Here is a 21,161-nt window from a genome sequence, read left to right on the forward strand (position 1 = left end):
CGTCGGGCAGGGCCTTGCGGAGGAACAGCGAGCAAGGCAGCACCCGGGGAGCTGCGTGCACGGAGGTGGGGGCGGGAGGGAGGCAGGAGAGAGGGAGGACCACAGTTTTGCAAACTGCTGCTTCTGAATAGACCGAGGCAGGAGCCCCGAGTTCTGCCGAGTCCAGCCATGACACCCCCATGCTTCACAAGTGCTGCTTTTATAAGAACAAATTGGTTCACTTCATTATCTGAGAACCAAAATAAGAATCATTTGACTACATGCAAGTAGGCTGATGGGAACGGGAGGATTTATACAGGCACATGGTGCTGCGCCGCTCCTCAGACGCGCTGTCTGGGCTGAGCTGTGGGGTAACCCCCGCGGCCAGGGAGGACCGGCGTCCTGTTATCTTCCTGACATGGGCATGGGGGAGGCCCAGCGGGTGGAGGTCGGGGCCCGCCGGCTCACTCAGTCCCCACCGCGCCCCGTCCGGGTTCCGCTTCTGGGTCCTAGTTTTAGATGATGACAGCGCGGCGAGGGCCAGTTTGCCAAACACCACCGAGGCGGGCTCTGCACTGCTGTCCCTGGCTGCCGAGCCCCTGGCCGCCGTCTCGCTGACCCCAGCCCCAGGGCGGCTGCGGAGCTGGGCACCTGCAGGCGTCTCGGGGAAACGGCCTTCAGTTCTCAGGCACCACCTATGCCCCCCGCCCCTGCCATATTCAGGGGAGCCCCACTATGATTTATTCTAAGAGGGACTCGTTGGCCTCAAACCACAGGGAAATGTGGCTGAGAAATGTGGAAAGAATAAGAAAAGGGGTCCCTGAAGCGAATCACTTTTTCATCCATAAGATGGGGATACTGTTGACACGTGAGCCCCACGACTCCTGGAGGCAGAGCCGCCCTATACCTGGATGGAGTTCCGGGAGCACCCCGGGCCCACCCCCCGGGCCAGCAGCCCTCCCGCCTAAGTCTCAACAACAAAAACGTGTCTGCAGGTTGCCAAGCATCCTCTTGAGCCGAGCAGCCCCCGGGGGAGAGCTGTCCAAAGGTGCCTACCTCAGAGCTGGGAGCCGGCCAGCACGGGGTGACTTGGCTTCCTGCCCCTTCTTCCCCCATCCCTGATTTAAAATACAAGCACGAAGCAGAGGAGAATCCACCCCTCAGGCACTCAAAGTCCAGGGAGCCTGGAGGTAAAAAAGAGGCTGGAGGGTCAGAGCACAGCCTGAGCCGCCTGCTCCACCCCCCTGCACGGAGGCAGGAGGCGCGTGCGGCAGACGGAGAGGCCCTTGGCTTCCGCCTCGTTCCAGGGAGCAGGTGCTCAGGCTCTAGTGCCAGGGCGAACACACGGCCAGGCGCTCACGAATTCTCAGGCTCTACCCTTTCAACACTTCCCTCCCAAGCCAGCGTGCCCAGGGGGAGTCCTGGCTGAGCGCCCCCCACTGCCACCAGGCCTTGGAGAATAGTTTGATTTTTCATCTCTGAATTAAATAAAGAGGCAATTTGAATAGAACCCAACCATCCACAATAGCAGTGCTGTGTGCAAACGGCTTGTAAACGACCTAGTAAAAGCTCAAGTATTTGTTTTAATTTTAAGCCAAGTCTAATTATTTTTTTAAATTGCATTATTTTTTTCAGGAGGCAATGTCGGTTTACAGCACCGTGTATGATTTAGGGGTAGATTCCATCTCTTCAGATGTCGGTTCCACACCACCCCACCACCCAAGCACCCTTTCTTCTCCACAACAGTTACTGGGCCCCGCCTCACTGGCTCCCCACCCCCCCGCCCCTCTGGTAGCCTCAATTCTGCAGTTAGGGTTTGTAATCACTTAGTTTTGACTGTTCCTTTGCTTTGTTTCTCTGTAGTCACATGTGGGCGACATGGTCCAGTGTTTGTCCTTCTCTGATTCATTTTGCTTAGCCACATCGCTTCCAATTGCATCCATCCATGTTGTCACAGAAGGAGAGATTTCATCTTTTTCACAGCTGAGTAGTATTCCACTGCATATATCAAGCAAAGAGCAAAAGCACGCAGGCCAGAGGATAACTATGGAAATGTTAAAACAGCATGTGAAAATACCATAAGGGTGAACAGAGCCCCGACGGGCACCCATGCCCAGCACCGGGGGTCCATCTCCGCTGTGGCACCCAAAACACCTTCACAAACCCAAGTCAGTATCTTCTTGAAATACGGTACTTCAAGGAGCCAATTCAGCGCTCCTGGACATATCGTGTTTGTGCGGGAGACTCCCAGATACGCACTCAGGGGCAGCTGGCTGGCCCCGCCGAGGAGCGAGCCCACTCGAGGGTCGCGCTGCAGCGCCTCCCACCTCCCTGGAGTAGATCATGGCTCAGAGGCACTGCCGTTAGGTGTGGGGGCTGGAGAAACATAGGTCTGCCGAGCTCCAGGGAACGCTCATTCCAGAATGTGTTCATTATACTGAGTTTGAATCCCTACTTCTTCCCTGAAAGGCATATTTATTTTTTTGCCTTTTGGCTCTCAGCTACTTGTGTTGTGATGATGTTTATGTCAGCGGCTGCAATACCCCATTTCAAAGGACAAAATGATTGTTAGATATGCTTAAAATCATTATGCCATCAGATATGCAAAACCTCCATCGGAATCCAATCCATTTAAAAAATAAATCAACATTAACCAAAACCCCAGGCATTAAAGAAAGCGGAAAGAAAGGATGCTGAGGAGAGATAATCCAGGAGCCTCATGAGCCACAAAGGGTTTGCATCCGTGCATCCCCTTGTACAGATTCCAGCTGTGGGCCCCTTCACAGGAGAAGAGTTTCCGCAGAAGGAGGTTGTGATGCAAAGAAAACACAGTCCCCCGGACTCAGCCGTTTCAGCCTGGGGCTGGAATCCTGGCCCTAGAGGCAGGTCCCCACTAACAGGGACCCCACCCCTCCACCTCTCGGGCTACAGCAAGGGGCAGCTTCTCTCTGATCAAAGCCCAAGCAGGTGTTGGCAAGGACATGGTTCCCCCAGAGCCACACATCCACGGGGGCTGGCACTGCCAAGCGGCCGCCCTCAGACTTGCCCTCCGAGCACCGCTGTGATTTAGCCCAGCAACCCTGACGCATCCGAGGCAGAGTCCCCTCCTAAGGCATGAGGCCCCTGCCTGTCCTGATGAGGTGCCAAATGAATCTTGGCAGAAGTACCCATGAGCTTGCCATCCTGGAGTCTGATGGATACTTCTCCTGAGCATGAAGCACACCATACAGAAAAAGGGAGAAACTGCTAAATAACATAGAAAATGCACCTGGTGGAGGATGCGGAGCTGACGCAGGTGAGCGCTCTGTGCCAGGTGGACGCCCTGAGAGGTAGTCTGGGGAGTCACTTCCTTGTCCATGGGCCTGGTCCCAGGTGGGCACAGGAGGGACAGCAATGACCTGGGCAGGAGCGGGGCTGCGGCCGGGCCACCATAACACAGCCTGCACAACGCCTGCACTCGGCTCTGGGGGTCTCCTCCGGCCATGAGCAAGAAAAATGAGCCACTCCTAGACCCCTGAAGGAACAGAGAGGTGAGCCAACAAAGTCCTGATGAAACGGAGGGAATCCAGAATTCCAAATGGCAAATACAAGATTATCTTGAGCCCAGAGACACTGAAAGCGGACAGTGGGGTTTTTCTTTTTCTCAGACAGGAGCCTTGATCGATGGCCTCAATGCTTAAACGTTCAATAACTAGATAAGATTAGATCGGCAGGTCAGCAAGACCCTCTGCAGCCAAGGCCCACGCTGCGAGGCCAAGAGAATGAGGGGCAGCGACATCCCTAGCATCTCCGCGGTCAGCGGCGTCCAGCAGGAAGGAGATGGCGATCCTGCATATTAGAAATGGAGCAGCACCTTATCTGTCTGAGGGCAGCACTCTGCATCCTCAGCCGGTCACTTAACCGTGTCCTCAGCGAGGTCTACGGCGGGAATCATCTGCCCCCCTTGAGCGGCCAGCAACGCCAGCCTCCAGCGAGCTCTCAGCAGCCCTTTGTTGTCCTCCCTTTGCTTCATCTTCCAGCAGCTCCAGGTCTTCCGGCTTCGAGAAAGTCTCAAACTTTCTATAGTTTCACTTGCTGCGCTTCCTAGTGAAGGTGTCTCATGGTCACTTATAAAACACACCAAGTCCCGGGTGATCGTGGGAGACAGACTATGGGCTATGGTCCTAATTCACGCGCCTCCCTGCAACCCAAAGCCAGCCCGCGTGAAGGCCGGCAAGCAGAGCCCCATCAGCCCTAAGAGGGGCACCTGGGAGCGATGCATCATTGCAAACCATGCCAGCCTCGAGGAAGCCGGAAGAAACCTGGTTTCATTTCTTTTTCATCCTGAGCGGAACACAAGGAACGAGGTCTAGTGAGAATTTGAGTCAAGGAAGTCGAAATCGCACAAATTCTGCTGCAAGTGGGAACATGCTGCAGTCACCAGTAAGATAAACGCAGGGAAGGTTCTGGCCCTGCTCTGCAGTCACTGTGAATAAGAAAGTCTAATTCTAAATCTGCAAAACTTGGGCCTCCTGGTGGCACAAGGGGTTAAGCACACCACGGTGGAGCAGTCCGCAGCCTCTAGCACAAGTTCGATCCCTGGCCAGGGAGGGAGCTACCCACACGGTGCAGCAGACCTCTCCTGTCTCCCCGCTGCTCCCCTCAGCAGTGTACTTCAGTCAATCTGCCTGTTCTGTTCCCCGCTCTGGTGAATCCTCTCACCCCCCACACCTCTGTCGGGTACCCAGGCCTTGCATGCATAAATAAATAAATCTTTAAAAAAAAATTTGCGAAACTTACTCTTAGCCCTGCCCTTTTTCTCACCTATTGCACGTGCCTTTCTCAAGTGAGGTTAGAGCAGCTAGTAACCGAGCTTTCCTCATGGTGAAATGGGCCTCAGTCAAACCTACGAGGTCACTTCCTACCAGGCCACTCCCGTGCCTAACATCCTGGCCCGGGGCGATCTGTGCGCACAAGTCCTTAGCACGGACCAGCCCCAGAGCAGAAGGACCCAGAGACAGACATTCCTGGGAGCAGCCAGAGAGGACTCCAGACCACTACCCCGAGGCCTCAGACCACGCCGCACGCCCCATAGAGCGAAACTCTGAACTATTCAGCTCCTGAGAGCCCCAGGTGCCACAGCACAGAGGAGCTGCCCGTGAAGTCGACGCTTCCAGCACGACCTGAGATCTTAAATGGAGACTTAGTGTTTGCTTCCTTGGGGGAGATTATGAAGCACTCTGGATGCGCCCGCACAGCAGCTGCGTTGTTCTTATCTTAAATGGCATCCCGCCATCTGGCGCTCCATCTCGAGGGCAGAGCTCAAGTGCCGGCCCTCCCCGATCAGGGTCACCACGGACACGCCAGCAGCACCCGCTGCCCTGGGCAGTCACGGGCCCAGACGTCCAGTCTTGATTTACTTGGCCAGGTACCGAAGCCAAAGGCTCGGTCTGTGATTACATCTCAGCAGCCGCGCACTGAGGGGCCTTTCAGACACCAGGCTGATGAGCATGCAGATATTTAGGAGTCTGCAGAGGATGATTTTGCCAATTCCTAAGCCACGGGTGCTGCAACTGCCTGTCCAGTTGCGCCGCTAAAACGTACATACAGACTCCAGAAGATTCTGTGTCTCCCAAGGAGGCAGGGAAGTCACCGATGCAAGCAGGAGGCAGCAGGGCAGGGTTGCCTGGCACACAGGATGCCGAGTGACAGGTGACAAAGGCGCCGAGGCCGTGGCAGCAGAGGTGGGGCGTGTCCATGCAGTCTCTCGAGGATGAGTGTTCTGTCACTGAGGCCCGCTCTTCCAGAAGTTCCCAGCAACTCCCCCCGGAGCTCGGTGTCAACGGACACCTTACTTCAGTTGTGAGCCCTCTGAAGGCAAAGAAAGCTAAGTAGGAGCATTTTGACTTTTGTGCAAAAAAGCTAAGTAGTGAATCTCATGGGCATGGCGAGAACACGGGGCTCTAGAAGAAAAACCACCTCGGGGAAATGAGAGGCACACTCCAGGCAGCGGGGAGGCTGGGGTGTGAGCTCCGAGATTCTGCATCTTCCCCTTCCCAGCTGGAGCCTCTGGGCGAGCCCCCAGGCCTGCGTGCTCAGGCCCCCACCCTGTGGGGAGCATGAGGACAGTACAGCTCAGCACGGCGGGGTCACCACACGGCGTCACGTGTCCTCATGGCTGTGCCGGGCACGTGGGCGCCTGCCAACCACGAGCTCGTCCTCAGCCCGGGAGGCGAACTCAGGTCACAAAGAGCACACGGAATGATAAAAGGAAACGAACCCTCATCCCAATGCAAAATGTTCGACACCTGACGGCCGCCAAGCAGATGTCTGGGGATAGTTTCAGTTTTCCTGAGCAGGCTGCATGGAGCCGACGTGTCCTCGAACACCCAACTGGCTCAGCTTACCACTATGTCTATTCAAGGAAGAGGGGCATCTGGAGGCAGGGGGTACGGGGAGGAGAGTCATGATTACCACTGCCCCAACTTCCGCGGTGTCGAAGATGCCTCCCCCGTGTCTGCTGCCGCCTTCAGAATGTGTCGCTGCCACCAGGCTGCAGATTTGCTGGAGCTTCCAAGTTGGAATCTCTGCAAATGAAGTGCCCTTATTGGGGAGCAACACACAGCCACACACATGCATGTGCACACACGTGCCCATGGCGCAGCTGCCACACAGACAGGAACACAAAGATTCACACCCAAGGGCTTCCTGCCCCACGACGTGTCGGGTGGAGACGAACAGCAGAACACGGCAGACCCGCCACTCCAGACTGCAGTGTCCAGATCACGTGCCCAGACGTCGGTCCTCGAGGTCCCCATCACATCCCTTGCTAAGGTGACACAGCACCCTGGTTTCTGCCACTTAGGGTTTTATTCTCCCCCAAGCAGGACTCTACTCCCTGCGATCGGATGCCAAGGCTCGGCTCCAAGAAGCCGCGCCCAGCTGCATCTGTGTGCAGGCTGGGCCCTGCGGAGTGCAGGGGACCGGGGCACCGGCCAGGCTGGCTGCACTGTCCTGCGGGGGACACACGGGTCCAGCCAGCAGGGGCTAAGCCAGCTGCTGAGCCCAGAAACAACAGACCATCCTGGGAGCAGCTGGAGAAGCCTGAGCGCAGTCTCCCCGCCATGAGCCGCAGCCTCGGGTTTTACCAGGTGCCGGTGCGGGCCAGGCTGCTGGGAGGGCTGGTGCAGGGGGTGGGCGGAGAGGTAGGAAGGGGAAGGAGCAGACAACGTGGGCACGGAAGCAGGTCTGAGCATCACAGGGACAGAGCACAGCACGTGAGCGTGTCCACACCGGGATAGCCCAGGGGACAGGGGACAGGCGTGTGGGGCGAGCAGAGCACTGAGGCGCACAGTGTCGGCTAAACCCTCACGAGACCACCACGGTCCAGGGCCCCGTGCAGCGACACCCCGGAGGGCAGGGGCCAGGCGCCGACTGCCGCGGATCCGCCCCCCGAGAGGACAGGAGGCACCAAAAGAGACGAGGCGTTGCGGGGGAGGGTGAACTTCCAAACCACAGCGAGGCCGGAGCTCCCCAGCAAGGGCGGGAGTGGACAGTCATGGTGCCACACATGGGCCAGGAGGCCGTGGGGAGCCCCGACATCGCTGGCGGGGGACTCCTGGGCAGAGGCTGTCAGTTTCATACAAAAATGAAGCGCAATTACCGCACCACCCAGCCCAGCCCCTGCACCCCGCGCGCTCCGGCCAGAGGAGCCAAGATACAGTCTCACCAAACCCCTACACAAACGCGGGGAGCAGCTTCCTAGCGACGGCCCCACGGATGCTGCGACAGGACAGCGGGCCAGCCAGCCGGGGCCCGTCCAGGCCGTGAGGCAGTGGGGAGTCGAGGGCCGTGCCGCCGTGCACCCCAACAGCCTCCAGGGGCGCCGACGGCGCGAGAAGAGGCAGCCCCAAGGCTGCATGTGATGAGACCATTTTCATAACTGCTTTCTCATGACACGATTTCAGAAACGGAGAACAAGTTGGGGGGGGTGAGGGGGTGCAGGGGGTATAATAAACGGGCAGCAAAGGGCCCCGGGGAACACTCGCGGCCGCACAGAACTCCACCCGGACACCGACACGCGCCGGAGGGTCTGCAGAGCCGCGGTGAGCCGCGTCCATCCCGGGTCCCCGCTTGTGATACTTCAGTTTTGCAAACTATTAGCAGCGTGGGGAGCGGGGTGCCTGCAAGCTCCCCCCGTACCCCTCCCTACAGTGGCCGCACCTATGAATCTCCATCCACAAAGACGGCAATAACAAAGAAGGGGAAACACCAGGCCCACGACATTTCATCTGGAAACCCCGCGTGCTGGAGGACCTGACGATCAGCGCGTGCTGACGGAAATTTAAAAAAAACCCCAGGCTGGAAAGGGAGCCTGCCCTCACTGGGGGACAACAAGATGCAGGTTTAATATTTAATAAATAGGAGGAAAATGCTCCTGATTTTTTTTTTAATCTGAAACGAGGGAAAGGCCAGCAACTCAAATCCCAGCCCGGAGCGGAGACGTGCTTTGGCTAATGGAAACGCGCCGATGAAATTAAGTGGGCAAAGGCTGGCAGCAGGAGCTGTGCCCTCGACAGGGGCTGAGGGGGCTCAGGCTGAGGCTGGGTCTTCACCGCGGGTGGGGGTGGTGCGCGGGTGCTCAGCGCCAGAGCCCAGTCTCCAGTCACCGCGGTGCCCGGGAGGGGCTCTCTGGAGGGGCTCGGGGCACCCGGGCGACGCCAGGGCGTGGGGCCTGAGGGGGCGGCCCTCCCCGTACTTACTTATTCTGCATCATGTTCATGATCACCCAGTCGAAGGGGTAGACGTTCTTCCCGATGAGGTTCTTAAACATGATGAAGGTTTCCATCAGGAAATCCTGAAATCGAAAGCAAAACGCTGAACAGCCCCGCAGAGAACAGGGGAAGCCTGGAGTAATCCATCCCCAGCGACCTCGTTGTTTTTAGGTAAATGAAGACATTCTAGAAAGTGATGGAGGCATCACACAGGTACGCACAGTGGCTCTGTCTTTCTGTTTACCTGAGTCCCTCTGGTCTGGGCTGACTGTCCCAAGGGTCTATTCAGAACGAGCCAAGGGCCTGTCTCTGGAACCCGCAAAGAGAGACACTCCCCAAAGGCTACAGATATATAATCAAACTCTTTCTGCTTGTAGGGAAACAAGCACACACACACCCCCTGCATGTTGTAGCTTTATGTTCTAGTTCCCCTAGCTCTGGTTTCTGGATAAACAGCTCATCAGACTGATGTGGGAGCTTATTCATTCCTTTTTCTTAAGGAATGTAACTAAGAAAAGGCTCAAGCAGGAACTCCTGACCTATTTGCACCTATTCAGGTCACCGGAACCACTGAAGTATGAGGCCGAGCTGCTAAAGGCTGCTACATCCCCACCAGCAGCTCCTGACGCCGCCAGGTGGCCCTTGCAGCCGCTGCCCCTCCACTGGCATGTGAGAACAGGTCCTGGCCTCTGGAGTGGCCCCCAGGAAGGGTTGCAGGCCTTGCCTGCAGGATTAAGGAGAATTTCCAGAATCTGACAGCTCGACTCTGTTCTAAGCCAGCAGGGAGAGATGGTTGCCTCCCGGAACGTGACGTGACCCCAGCAGTCCACACACTCCCTCCAGGTAAGGATGGACAGGGAAGGCAAGTGAGAATTCATGGGGAGAAGAGGCCATGGTCAGAGACTGCCAAATGAGTGGTGATTTCTCATTTATTTAATCTACTGAATCATAATTAAGTGCAATGGCTGTGAAGACCGAGGAGGTGAGGGGAATTTAAGCAGCCCAGAAGCCACTGCAGCACAAAGTTCTAATCAAGTACTTCCCGCAAAGAAGTACACCCCAAATTCAAGAGCAATGAAAAGCGGGTGTACATACGTTCTTCTCTGCGACCTTAATTGCCACGTTGGGTCCTGAAAGTCCTGGCTGTGGCGTGAGGGGCTTGGCAAGACCCCCACCTTGAATAATCCCCAAGGGCTTGGTTAGGAACCTGAACACAGCTGAGAGTGAAGGGTCAATTCAATGTCCCCCAAACGGCTCACCTGACTCTGACCCCAGGCCTGTGAGCAGGCACGTTCAGGGACCCCTGCCATGGCCCCCTGCTCCTCTCCCGGTTTAATTAGTCGCATCTCTATTTGAGCGCAGTGGCTGGCTTTCTCCTGATCACTCCTGGAAGTCTAACAACTGAGAATCAGGGTCTGCTTGCTGTTATTCTGGAGGGGAAGCGTATTTTTCCAAGCCCCCCGCCTCCCCCCCCAGGAAACAGCCTCATACTTCATTCGTGGCTGGGCGGTGAGAGTCTCGTACTCTGCTGGTCACACAAAACACCACATGTGGGCGGTGAGGTTGCCAGGCTCCCACGTCGGGCTGCACAACTTACTGGCCACGAGGTAGTATCGCCACACACAGCGGGAAGGGCTGTGGGAGCACGTGGCCAGCATGGAGGTGAAAGCTGCCGGCAGCCCTGGGCTCTGTCTGCCTCCCACGGCCGCGTATCCTGCAGCCCACGACCTGCTGCCAGCCTGCAACATGTGCCAGGGAAGCACTGGAGGGGACACTCGCTCCACAGTCATAAGAGCCATGAGTGGGGACCCGGCACGTGGCCGGCCTGCGCTCTTCCCCAGATGGTCCAGAGTTCCCATCACCATCCACCTTACTACAGAGACTGAGGAAGTTCCAACACGGTCCCTCCTGGCTCACCACCCTGGGGGAGCGATGCTATCTCGAGAGAAGTCTGAGTGGACAGTGTTCATTGACTGTCTTTGCAAGCCCAAACTTGCCACCTGAGCGGAGTTCTAGCCTCTCAGTGTTGTGGGCCGAGGGGCCCCCTGAAATACTGCACGAGCACCAGCTCTGTGGAATGCGACGTTGTACTGATGGCAAGGACGATTTTCTATGGCAGTGACCCAACCGACCAAAGAAAGGCTAAAGTTGAAAACTTGAAGTAGCACTTCCGCCAAGGAAGGAGCTGAGCAGATGGTCTGGGCTGTTTTCACGTGGCTCCTCATTAACTTCCAACTATTTAATAGAAAACGGTCTTACTGGCGTGGCAGTCGTCAGAGAAGGAAAATCGTCAAATACTCTCGATGAATAGCAAATGGGTAGGAAGACCTTTTGCAAAGTTCTGACAGATCAGCATCAATAAAAAAGGTTTACAACTGGCGCAGTAGAAATTCGTGATATCCAAACCCAAGCCACACATACCATTTTATAACAAAATCAAATCGGCAGCAAGTAATTGATTTTCGGAACTGCTGTGCCTACGAGAACGCCCGTGGGAAATCAGGACCACAACCAACACGTATTAAGTATCTGATCCGCTCGCTGTGCAGGGAGAAGGGCGCACACTTGGATTGCAGCAAATCATCGTCATTTTTAAGCACTATTTTCTGTAATCACTTTTCACAGTGTAAGGAAACTTCCCTACCGACAGCACCTCTTAAATATTCAGATTCAATATTTCTAAAAGTTTGTGTGGATGGTGACTATTGAGTGACTGTTCTGAGCCAGAACAAATGATGAATTGGGTCCTACGATCGGGAAGGATATTGCTTCTCATTATGGAAACTTTATCACTCAGCCTGGGATAGTGTGTGTGAAAATGTTCCTGTAGAATCTGCCACAACTATCCTTTTCGCTGATCAAAAAGGGGTGAGGGAAGATTCAAGGGTGACATTAAATGTTCCACATAGCAAATTTGATTTCATTATATCGTGACTGAGAAAGAATCACAGGCTATAAACGTGACACATGGTACCTGTAGGATTATACTCCTACTTTAAACCACTCATTAATGTAAGCAGCAAAGCATCCAGACACACAAACACGTTCTTGCTCCTTCATTTTTATCTAAGGAAAATGCCTAGGATGTTAAGCTATAGGTCCATTTTGGTTTTGCTTAGACATTTAGATCCTACACATAGACACCCACCTTCATACGTGCGTGTGTGTGTGTTTGTGTGTGTGTGTGTGTGTGTAGTGGCAGCAACGACTAAGGAATTTTTTGGTAGAAATAATCCTTTGGGGGCCTCCCTGGTGGCACAAGGGGTTAAGATGCAACCTATGAAGCTCGCTGCAGCTACTGCAGCACAAGTTTGATTTCCAGCCAGGGAGCTACCCACAGGGCGCAGCAGACCTCTCCTGACTCGCCTGCTGCTCCCCTCAGCAGTGTATTTCATTCAGTCTGCATGTTCTGTTCCCCTCTGTCTCTGGTGGATTCTCTCACCCCCCACATCTCTGGCCTGTACACCCCAGTTCTTGTATGTATAAATAAATAATTTTTTTTTTTTTTTAAAAGAAAGAATCCTTTGCAAAAATTACCCAATGCACTCTGGTCTTCCCAGCCACTACTGGGTGAGATGCAGCCTAGCATGTTCTGGAAACAGTAGCGGCATTTGCTGTGTTCACCAAGAATCTAAGGATCCAGAAACAGAACCCCACCACAGACACCAGGGTTCAGGGCGACATCTAAAGGGGAACCTCCCAGCCAGTGTGGCTGCGGCTGTGTGGGGGCCTTGGCCACATGGCCATGGGATTCCTGAGGGAGAAAGCCCACGTGACGAGTCCCCTCCACCCTCCCAGTTCAACGGTCTCCTGGCCTCACTGAGGGTGGCTAGAGAGCGATCTGGTGAGCTTCCGTGACTAGTGTTAATTAGCAACAAACTATAATTTAAGGCCGAGAAGGCTCCCTGGCGGCTGCCATCGAGAAGCCAAGCAGGAAAAGGACGGGAGTTTGTGGTCAACTATCCACAGTGACGTCTGCAGATTCCCAATGATCCCAAGTCACGGGAGATGAAACTGTGGCCAGGAAAGAAGAGAGACTTGTCTGGGCCGAGACTGGACACCTGGTAGTGTCCAGGTCCACGTGAGTGCACGACTGGGGTAGGACTCACCAGGGTAGGGCCCTTGTCACCCGGCAGACCCGCCCGGTGGCTTCGGAACCATCCGGAAGATGATGCAGAATCCTACTTAGGTGGAAACGCTGACCTGGGCTCTGCCTGAAAGGCCGCTCCCCACACACAGCCCGGGGAAAGGTCAAAGGCACACTCACCACGACGTCGGTCCTCATTTTCCCAAAGGTCTTGATCAAATGGGCATAATGATAGTCCTCCATTTGCCGTAAAATCGCTGTCATACACGCCACGAAGTTCCCCTGAAATGGACGAGAGGCTTCGGTTAGATGGGAGAGCACGGCTCGCATGGGAGATCTCAAGTCCACTACGAGTCTGAGATGGGGGCCCACTGGGTCAAAGAATCCCAGGGCCCTGCCCCCTGGCCGGCAGCCCCCGAGCCACCAGCCACTCCAGCCTCGGGGGCGTTTTGTCGCAGTCACTGTGCCTCCTCCCCCTGCTGCACCCGATGCTCCTCACGTGTAGGTGACCGGCTGGAGGATCCAGCCTCGGAGACTGCATTAAATAATGCAAAATCAAGGCCAGGACTGAAGTCGTGGCCTCCGAGGACTGTGCCGTCCTTTCTAGCAGGAAAATGTGTGTGCTTCCCCGAGCCCTGGCAGAGACAGGCCTTTCGTGTCTCAAAAATCTGCCTGGATCCTCCTCGGCCAATTTGGAGGCGATCAGCACCGACTCCACCACGAGTGACCGCCCAGCTTGCCTCCCCGAGAAGGACGGGCAGAGACGGGCAGGCTCAGCAGCAGGGAAGTGGGAGACCTGGGACTTCCTCACGCCAGGCAGAGCCGGGAGGAGCTGCGGACAGAGGACTGAGAAGCCAGCAAGCAAAACCAAGACGCGGAGAAAGGAGGGTGAAGGGGCTGGTGAGTGGGGGTGCCCGGCCTGCTGGGGCTGGGCTGTCGGCGCGTGCGTGTGTGCTGGGCTTGTGTGGACACACCGAAGGGGACCTGGTGTGCGAAGAGCAGCCTCATTACCACGAAATGCAATTTATCACTTTTGGGGTCCGCGGCTAACAACATTATAAAAGCCTTTCTTGCTTTTAAATACTTCCCCCTAAATGAATGGCATTTTAAGAAACACAGGACATACATTTTCTGCCATTAAATCAGTGCAAGTCGGGCAGAATTACAGGATGAGACCTACTTTCAGGCATGTCCTTAATTTTACCCCATTAAGTGAGTTCCCAAATTGCATTCTTTTACTAAGTCTACTTTTAAAAGCAATATATTCAAATGACTAAATGTCCTTTCTATTAATTTGGAAAGCGCACTCCAGAGGGAGCGGTAGAGGCCAGTTGTTTTATCCCAGTCCATTTTTCTCTCTATCGGATCCACGTAGGCTTCAAATGAGTCCTCCAAGCACGCATTATGCCAACCGAGCAAATATAATAATGATGACACGGTATCTCCCATTCGCCCAGAAATGTAAATTATTCATGAATGATGATAATTGCAGAGATTGAGGTTGCAAGTTGGTGTTGAAGGAAACACATGCTTTCCACTGAGGGCGGCGTGCAAAGTGGCAGAGTGTGCACGGGCGGATACGTGGGACCACGTGCAAGAACCCGGATCCCGTGGAGCTCCAGAGAAGCGCATTTGTGGCTTCCTGGCCCTTAGTCAGATGTCCATTTTTGGAAAACGGTCGTCACGCGAGCCTGTGCTAACCAGAGAAATGGGCCAGGTGCGTGGGGGTCCTGAGAACCCTGGCCCCACCCAACCCCAACCTCTCCTCGCCCCGTCTCACAGGAGGGAAACAGGCTGGAAGGAAGCCTGACTGAAGGTGTGGATGGTGGTGAATCTGCACTGCGGGCAACCTGGCCAGTGCTTAGGGGCTGAGCGCACGTCTTTCTTTCATCCAGCTGCATGTTTCCATTCTTCTGAGAAATCTGAGGTCACCACTGACCGTCAGCCCACAGCCCTCCCCCACCCCTGCACTGTGGTCATCACAGAAAGTAGGGGGAGGACGAGCAGGACCACTGTCTCCGTGGCCATGGCCCTACTCTCTGGCCTGGAGGAGGCACCTGTGAGCAGGTCTCCTGGCCTGCCAAGGACTCTTCCAGAGCCAGGAGAGCCCGCAGCCACCCAGGAGCACCTGGCAGACGCTCACGTTCATTTCTCACAGGTCAAAAGAGTTAACGGACAGCGAGACATCGGAATCGCCAAGCCCCAAGGCCAGCTGTGCATAAGGAGAAGCAACAGCCCTACGTGCTTGTCTTAAAATATCAGGTTGCAGGTGGAAAGAAAGGCCCAACCCCAGCGCAGTGTGGGGCCCACAGAGGGCAGGGGTCACGCTAATGAGAAAAGCCGGCGCATCTGGGGTCTCGCTGGTCACTCCAACAGGTGACACAGTCAATTTCGGGAGCAGACTGCCATGTAATGTTGAAAAATTTATGCCAGGCAGAAGCTGGGGGAACTGATGCGATGCAGAAAATGAAAAACTGAAGGAAGCAATTTCCATACAGCCAGTCCTGGGAATATGTAAGTGGCCAGCCGGGAATGTGGTCTTCCTGGGCCTGCACAGGCAGCCACGTGGGCTGTTACTCCACAATGGTGGGGTGCTGGCTGGGTCAGGCCTGGCCCAGGGATGGAAGTGGGTCGCCAGCCTGAGTTACAGGTCACAAGCCAGCTGGCGTGGAAACACTCTTTATTTAACCCAAGGGACCTTCCAGACATAAGAGGTGCCGATCAGCATCCTTAAGAGGGAACAGATTTGCAATTTCAGCTCTTGCTCAGCTGAGGGTTGGGGCTCTCATAGGAAGGGGTCAGTGTGCCTGATAAAGTCCCACCCTCCCCCTTGGGGATGGGGTCCCGCCCACAGGGGCCAGTGTTTTCATGGAGCGAGTGCTGCAGACAGGATGAAGTTTGAAGGTTCCCAAGAATCCAGCAGAAGCCTGTCCAGAGGAGTGGGGGCTGCTGAGGGGGGATAAAAGTGGTATTTAGGGAAGCTGGATTTGAAACCAGTCTCACAGCAGAAACAAATGTTTCTGTGAAAAGAAACTTCTTTTTGCAGGCTCAGAAGGAAATTACTATTTCATGCTTTTTAACTGACTCATTTGAAATGCACTTAGAAGTCGGAGGAAGCTTTTGTTCGAAACAACTAGGTGGGTTGGCAGGGACGCAGGTGGGGTGCTGGAGCCCTCCTCCTGGCACGCAAGCCGGGGATCCCAGGCCAGCCCCAGGGGCTGACTAAAGGAAAACAGCACATAAAATAAGACTTGCTCCTTGTGACTCCAAAGCAATGCAAAACAGGGGCAGAGAAGCCAGGGCACGGTCGCAGAAAATTTTAAAATCAGGACATAGGATGCTTAATAAACAAAAATTGTGAACTTCATTAGTAATCAAAGATGAAAATGATGTATCATTATTTGCCTGCCAAAATAGCAAAGAAGGCTTTAAGTGATGATAATGTTAGCAAGGTGCGGGGCTGAGCACTCTGCACTGCTGGTGGGAGCATAAATTGCTATAACCTTTTTAAAAAGCGATTTGGCAATAGGTTTGAAAAGTCTTGGGGAAAAATACTCATCTCCTCGGCAATTCTAACAATCCACCTAAGGAAGTAATTCAAAATAGGAAATTTTAAGCCCAAATGCCCATTGCCTCTAAAAGTTCAAAGGCAAGAAGCCACAAAGGGGACACATATTGTTAGGATTGCAATAGAAAAGGCAGGATGCCCAGTCCAGTGGTACTCTCAGATAAACAAAGGACAAGAGAGTGCCCCGCACCCCGCATTGGAAATCTTGCATGGGACAGTCATGTCCTAGGGCAATTATCTGGATCTTATCTGAAGGTCAAATCGAACAGGGGCACCTGAATTTTACTTTTTCTAAATCAGGCAACCAGGGGTCTCCCTGGTGGTGCAGGGGTTAAAGACAGCACTATCAAGCCCCTGCCGGCAAAGGAAGTGACCCACAGGGCGCAGCAGACCTCTCCTGTCTCACCCTGCTCCCCTCAGCAGTGTATTTCAGTCAGTCTGCCTGTTCTGCTCCCCACTCTGTCTCTGGTGAATCCTCTCACTCCCAGAGCTCTGGTCTACACCCCAGTTCTTGTAAATGAATCTTTTAAAACAAAAAGAAAAAAGAAAAGAGAAAAACAAGGGGCCCAGAAAGATCACACAGGAATCTCTCAAATGTCACTGCTGGCCCAAAGATTTCTCCAGAGTATCCACAGATGTTTGTGAAAACACACCTAGCAGAGCTTCCACAAAGCAAATTAAAACCAATTCAAAACATCCATTCATCTCTGTATCCTCACATGAAACTGGCAGTAAAGAAGGAGCTTAAAAAGCCCCAGGTCTACGAGGGCTGAACAGGATGAAACACGGCTAAAGGTTTCCAGCAGCTGACAGCAGAGCAGGGGCATGACCAGAGGCCGTGGAGGCAAGAAGAGGTGATTACCCACCACGGACCCTGCTGACTGCGGGCACAGGAGCCTAGGACGGTGCAAAGTAGCAGGGTTAGGCACTGGGAAACAGACCACGCAGAAGGTGGCTAACAGGAGCCCTGAGGTCTTTTGAAAGTGGCAAAATACCCACCAAGGGGACGTGCCCGCTCTGGGGCTGGGGCCCGTCCTGTGCGCCGCTGTGCCCAGCAGGCAGAAGAGAACGTGGGAGAAAGTGTGCGGGCACCCCCAGGTGAGGTCAGCTAGAGACAAAAACCAGAGGCTGCAAATGCTCAGTCTCTGCTCTGCTCCAGCACGTAGGAAGATTAAGCTCCCCCCTCCTCCCACTGTGCCCCCGCGCAGCCTGGCAGAGGAGACCACGCAAGCCCTCCCTGGGAAGCGGGCGAGCCAGGAGCAGACCACGGCCTACCCTGTGGGTCCCGCGTGTGAGGGCTCAGCCCCAGGCTCGCCGGCAGGAGAGAGGCCCAGCTGGGTGCCCCCGCACGCGGGGCGCAGGCGGGACGGGCTTGCAGGACCTCAGGAATAAAACCCAGCAGGCGTGGCCAAGAGGCCAGAGGAGCGGATGGATGGTAACATCATAAGAGAATTCAAGAAACCACAATTATTACCCGAAGGTAGGGATGACGTGATATGGGGAAAACAAGGACATCACGTGATCAGCAGAAAAAGGGACAAAGACCAACAAGGATTCTAAAATATTCCAACTACGTCAACAGACATGAGAACTGCACCAGAAGTGGGGGGATTGAGAGCTACTGGAAGGAAACAGGACACGCGCACAGTGAGTAGGAGAGAGAAGGAGGAGTCAGAGAATATATGTGAGAGGTTCAATATCTAATGTCTCCAAAAGGGGAGACACAAAAGATTTTACAAAAAAGATAGAACACGCAGCCCCCAGAATCTGAACTCAGCAATTGTAGGATCCGGGATCAAAATACAAAAATCCACTGTTTTCAATATACTGGTAACAAAGAATCCAAAAATAAATTTAAAAAAAAAATTCCATCTGAAAGAGCATAAAAAAATACTGAAAAATAAACTTAAAAAACAGCGATAAGACTTGCACGCTGAAAATGGCAAAACAGTGTTAAAAGAGACTAGAGAAGACCCAAGTGAATGGCGAGGTCCCGTGTTCATGTCAGAAGACTTGACGGTGCAAGCGGACACTCCCGGATGGATGTGCAGGCTCCAGGCAGCCCCTATCAACATTCCGGCTGGCTCTTCTGCAGAAATTGACACTGATGACCCCATGTTGCACAATTCCATTTTGAGACAAGGTCCAGAATAGGCAAAACTTTCAAGACAGAAAGTAGATGAATGCCAAGGTTTGTTTTTTTTTTTTGCGAGGGGTAAGGGAGGGGGTGCAGTGCAGGGAGCTACTCTAATGGAAACAGATTTCTCTTTAAGTAGAGAGGTTTCACAGGGTATGAATTATACCTTAATAAAGCTGTCAAAAGTTTTGAAGAGTAGAAATTAATTAATTGATATAAGATACATTTTCTAAAATGGCATGTTAATGCAGAATGACAGCTTGCCAAGAGTCGAGCTCAACCAAGACTCGTCACTGTGAGATTTTAGCGCATGAGGGAGGAAGCGGTTCTACAACAGTCACACACAGGAGTGGATGACAGGTGCCAGCTGGGGATCAACTTGGAGAGGTGGGGCCGGGGTCGAATTCTCATCACAAATAAACCATTGGCCCTGCCCAACCACGTCTTGCATCCCTCAGATTTAAAATAAAACATCCTCAAGAAAATCCTCCTACATTGTAGGATTCTCATGAAGTTCTTTTTTTTCAGGTTTATGGAGGTAACTGGAAGACCACCTGCCCCCAGGCTTTGATTTGCTCAGTCAGGTGTTCCCATGTCCACGGGGGTTTCACATACATCACCTGAATTCACTGGCTCTCCCCCCACAAAACAATGGTAAATTAATGATAAATTCAGTCCCATTGTGCTTTATCCAATGCATGGCTCATTTTTACTAATTCAGATACCAAAACATTATGATTCTTTATTTTATAAAAGGCCAAAGAGTGAGGGATGTTTCTGAAAAGAAACTACACAAAATTAAAAACGGTATGGTTGATGAACCACACTAATGTTATCTATTAGTCATTTTCAACTATAGGCAACGAAATTAAACCTGTATCTTAAATTTAAATTGAGTGCTCGGTTGAATTCATGGAGCACCAGTATTTCATATCACGGCAGACACTTAAGGAAAGAAGTCTCATTTTAAAAACAAAATCAATTTCAATTTTACTGTGGCAGTAATTGTAGGAAGACATTTATAGGCCAAATATGCCAAAAGGGACTATGTGCATCTTGAGTTACCCATAACAATTATTTGCTAACTTAGTTGATGAATAAATTCAGCACATATTTGTTTATGATAAAGGATAAAAATTAATTCAAATCAAATTTTACATATATAATTGTAGTTTACGATATAATGAGAATATATACTTTGTATACTTCTCAATGTAATTCTAGTCCATTGGCAACAAATCAGAGAATAAAGCAGAACATTTTATGTTTTATTTTCAGGCGCTCAAGAAATAGATAAATTAGAGCCTTAGAGACTTTAAGATTTTCCAAGTCTTTCCCCGTGATATACAGTATCTACAAACACTCCGTAATGGAATCAGCAGTGATGAAGATTAATAAAAATCTTACCATGGAGGGAAGGATTAATATGTCCATGCACTTTTTTAATTGACTTCTGTCCACAAAGGACACTTTCACCATCATAGTTATAAAGTTCAAACCCTTTCTTAGATAAAATAAAACTCCTCTATATGAATCATAATGGGAAACTGCCCTCGATATTATTTCTACTGGCTGGGTGAGTTGGTGAGGAGGAAGCTATGTCACACTATGTTACCCTGTGTTAAAAATATTAAATGAGTGAATCATAAGGAAGAGAAAAGACATTTTGAAATATGAGATTACTGTATAATAGGAACAGAGATCATCTCAGTGAGGAGATATTTCTTAGGAAATATTTATATGTAAATATATACCCACATGGTGCAGGGCTGACGGCTGAGCCCGGCACCCAACACCACCACCCTCCCTTGTCTGCTTTCAACTAAGGAGGCTGCCAAGGTGATGTGAGCACTAGATGCCTTGATGCTTATTGCCAAGATGCTTATTGCCTGCGTTGGGGAAGTGTGACGTGATCTGGGGCTACCCACAAGAGAATTTCTGCAGAGCAGAGCACCTATGAGACGTGTGCAGAGAGTGCACCCATGAGACATGTGTGCAGAGCAGTGCACCTATGAGACATGTGTGCAGAGACTGCACCTAGGGAGCAGGTGTGCAGAGCAGTGCACCCATGGGGTAGGTGTGCAGAGCAGTGCACTTATGAGGCAGGTGTGCAGAAAGTGCACCTATGCGGCAGGTGTGCAGAAGAAAACACAGCAAACAACTAGAATAGCCCTTGAGGCTCCAAACCCACCCCAGCCCCTCATTGCTCACCAGCCCTGAGGAACGCAGAGGTCCCCCCCGGCTGAAGGCATGGCCCACAGGGCTGACCGCAGACAACTGAGCGGATCAGGCCTAAAGGACAAGAATACTGGACACGGCACAGAGTGAACAAGTGTGACCTCACCAAACTTCCACGCCAGCGCCCCGTGCACAGAAGCGGCCGGGAGCCAGGTCCCCAGAGCCGGGGAGCTCTGCCCACACCGCGGCCCAGGAGGGGCCTCCACCTGGACGCAGGAGCTGGGGCGCCCCAGACCCCACCCCGGGCGGGGCTGATGGGGGAGCGGTGGAGGGCCTTTGGGTGGTGGAAGGGCCGCTGGGGCTGCGCAGGGAGGCAAGAAGGGGCAGGGGGCCAGCCGGACGCAGGCCAGCCTGGGAATCCCCTCTCGCTCCCTTTTCTCTCTCTCTGGGCAAAAAATC

At 53.1% G+C, this 21,161-nt stretch overlaps 1 protein-coding gene across 11 annotated transcripts in view; it reads right to left on the reverse strand.

The window, feature by feature from the left end:
• The window catches only part of DOCK1 (dedicator of cytokinesis 1), a gene marked incomplete at both ends in the record, with an annotated part of 334,004 nt that overhangs the window by 101,061 nt on the left and 211,782 nt on the right, over positions 1-21,161 (reverse strand). For all 11 annotated transcript variants that reach the window (XM_084245683.1, XM_084245678.1, XM_084245686.1 and 8 more), the window contains 2 exons: positions 8,721-8,815; positions 13,000-13,101. In XM_084245683.1, the coding sequence (XP_084101809.1) occupies positions 8,721-8,815; positions 13,000-13,101 (197 nt within the window). The remainder of the gene's footprint in view (positions 1-8,720; positions 8,816-12,999; positions 13,102-21,161) is intronic.

This window comes from Talpa europaea (genome assembly GCF_964194135.1).
Source record: "Talpa europaea genome assembly, chromosome: 10".
Lineage (NCBI taxonomy): Eukaryota > Metazoa > Chordata > Mammalia > Eulipotyphla > Talpidae > Talpa > Talpa europaea.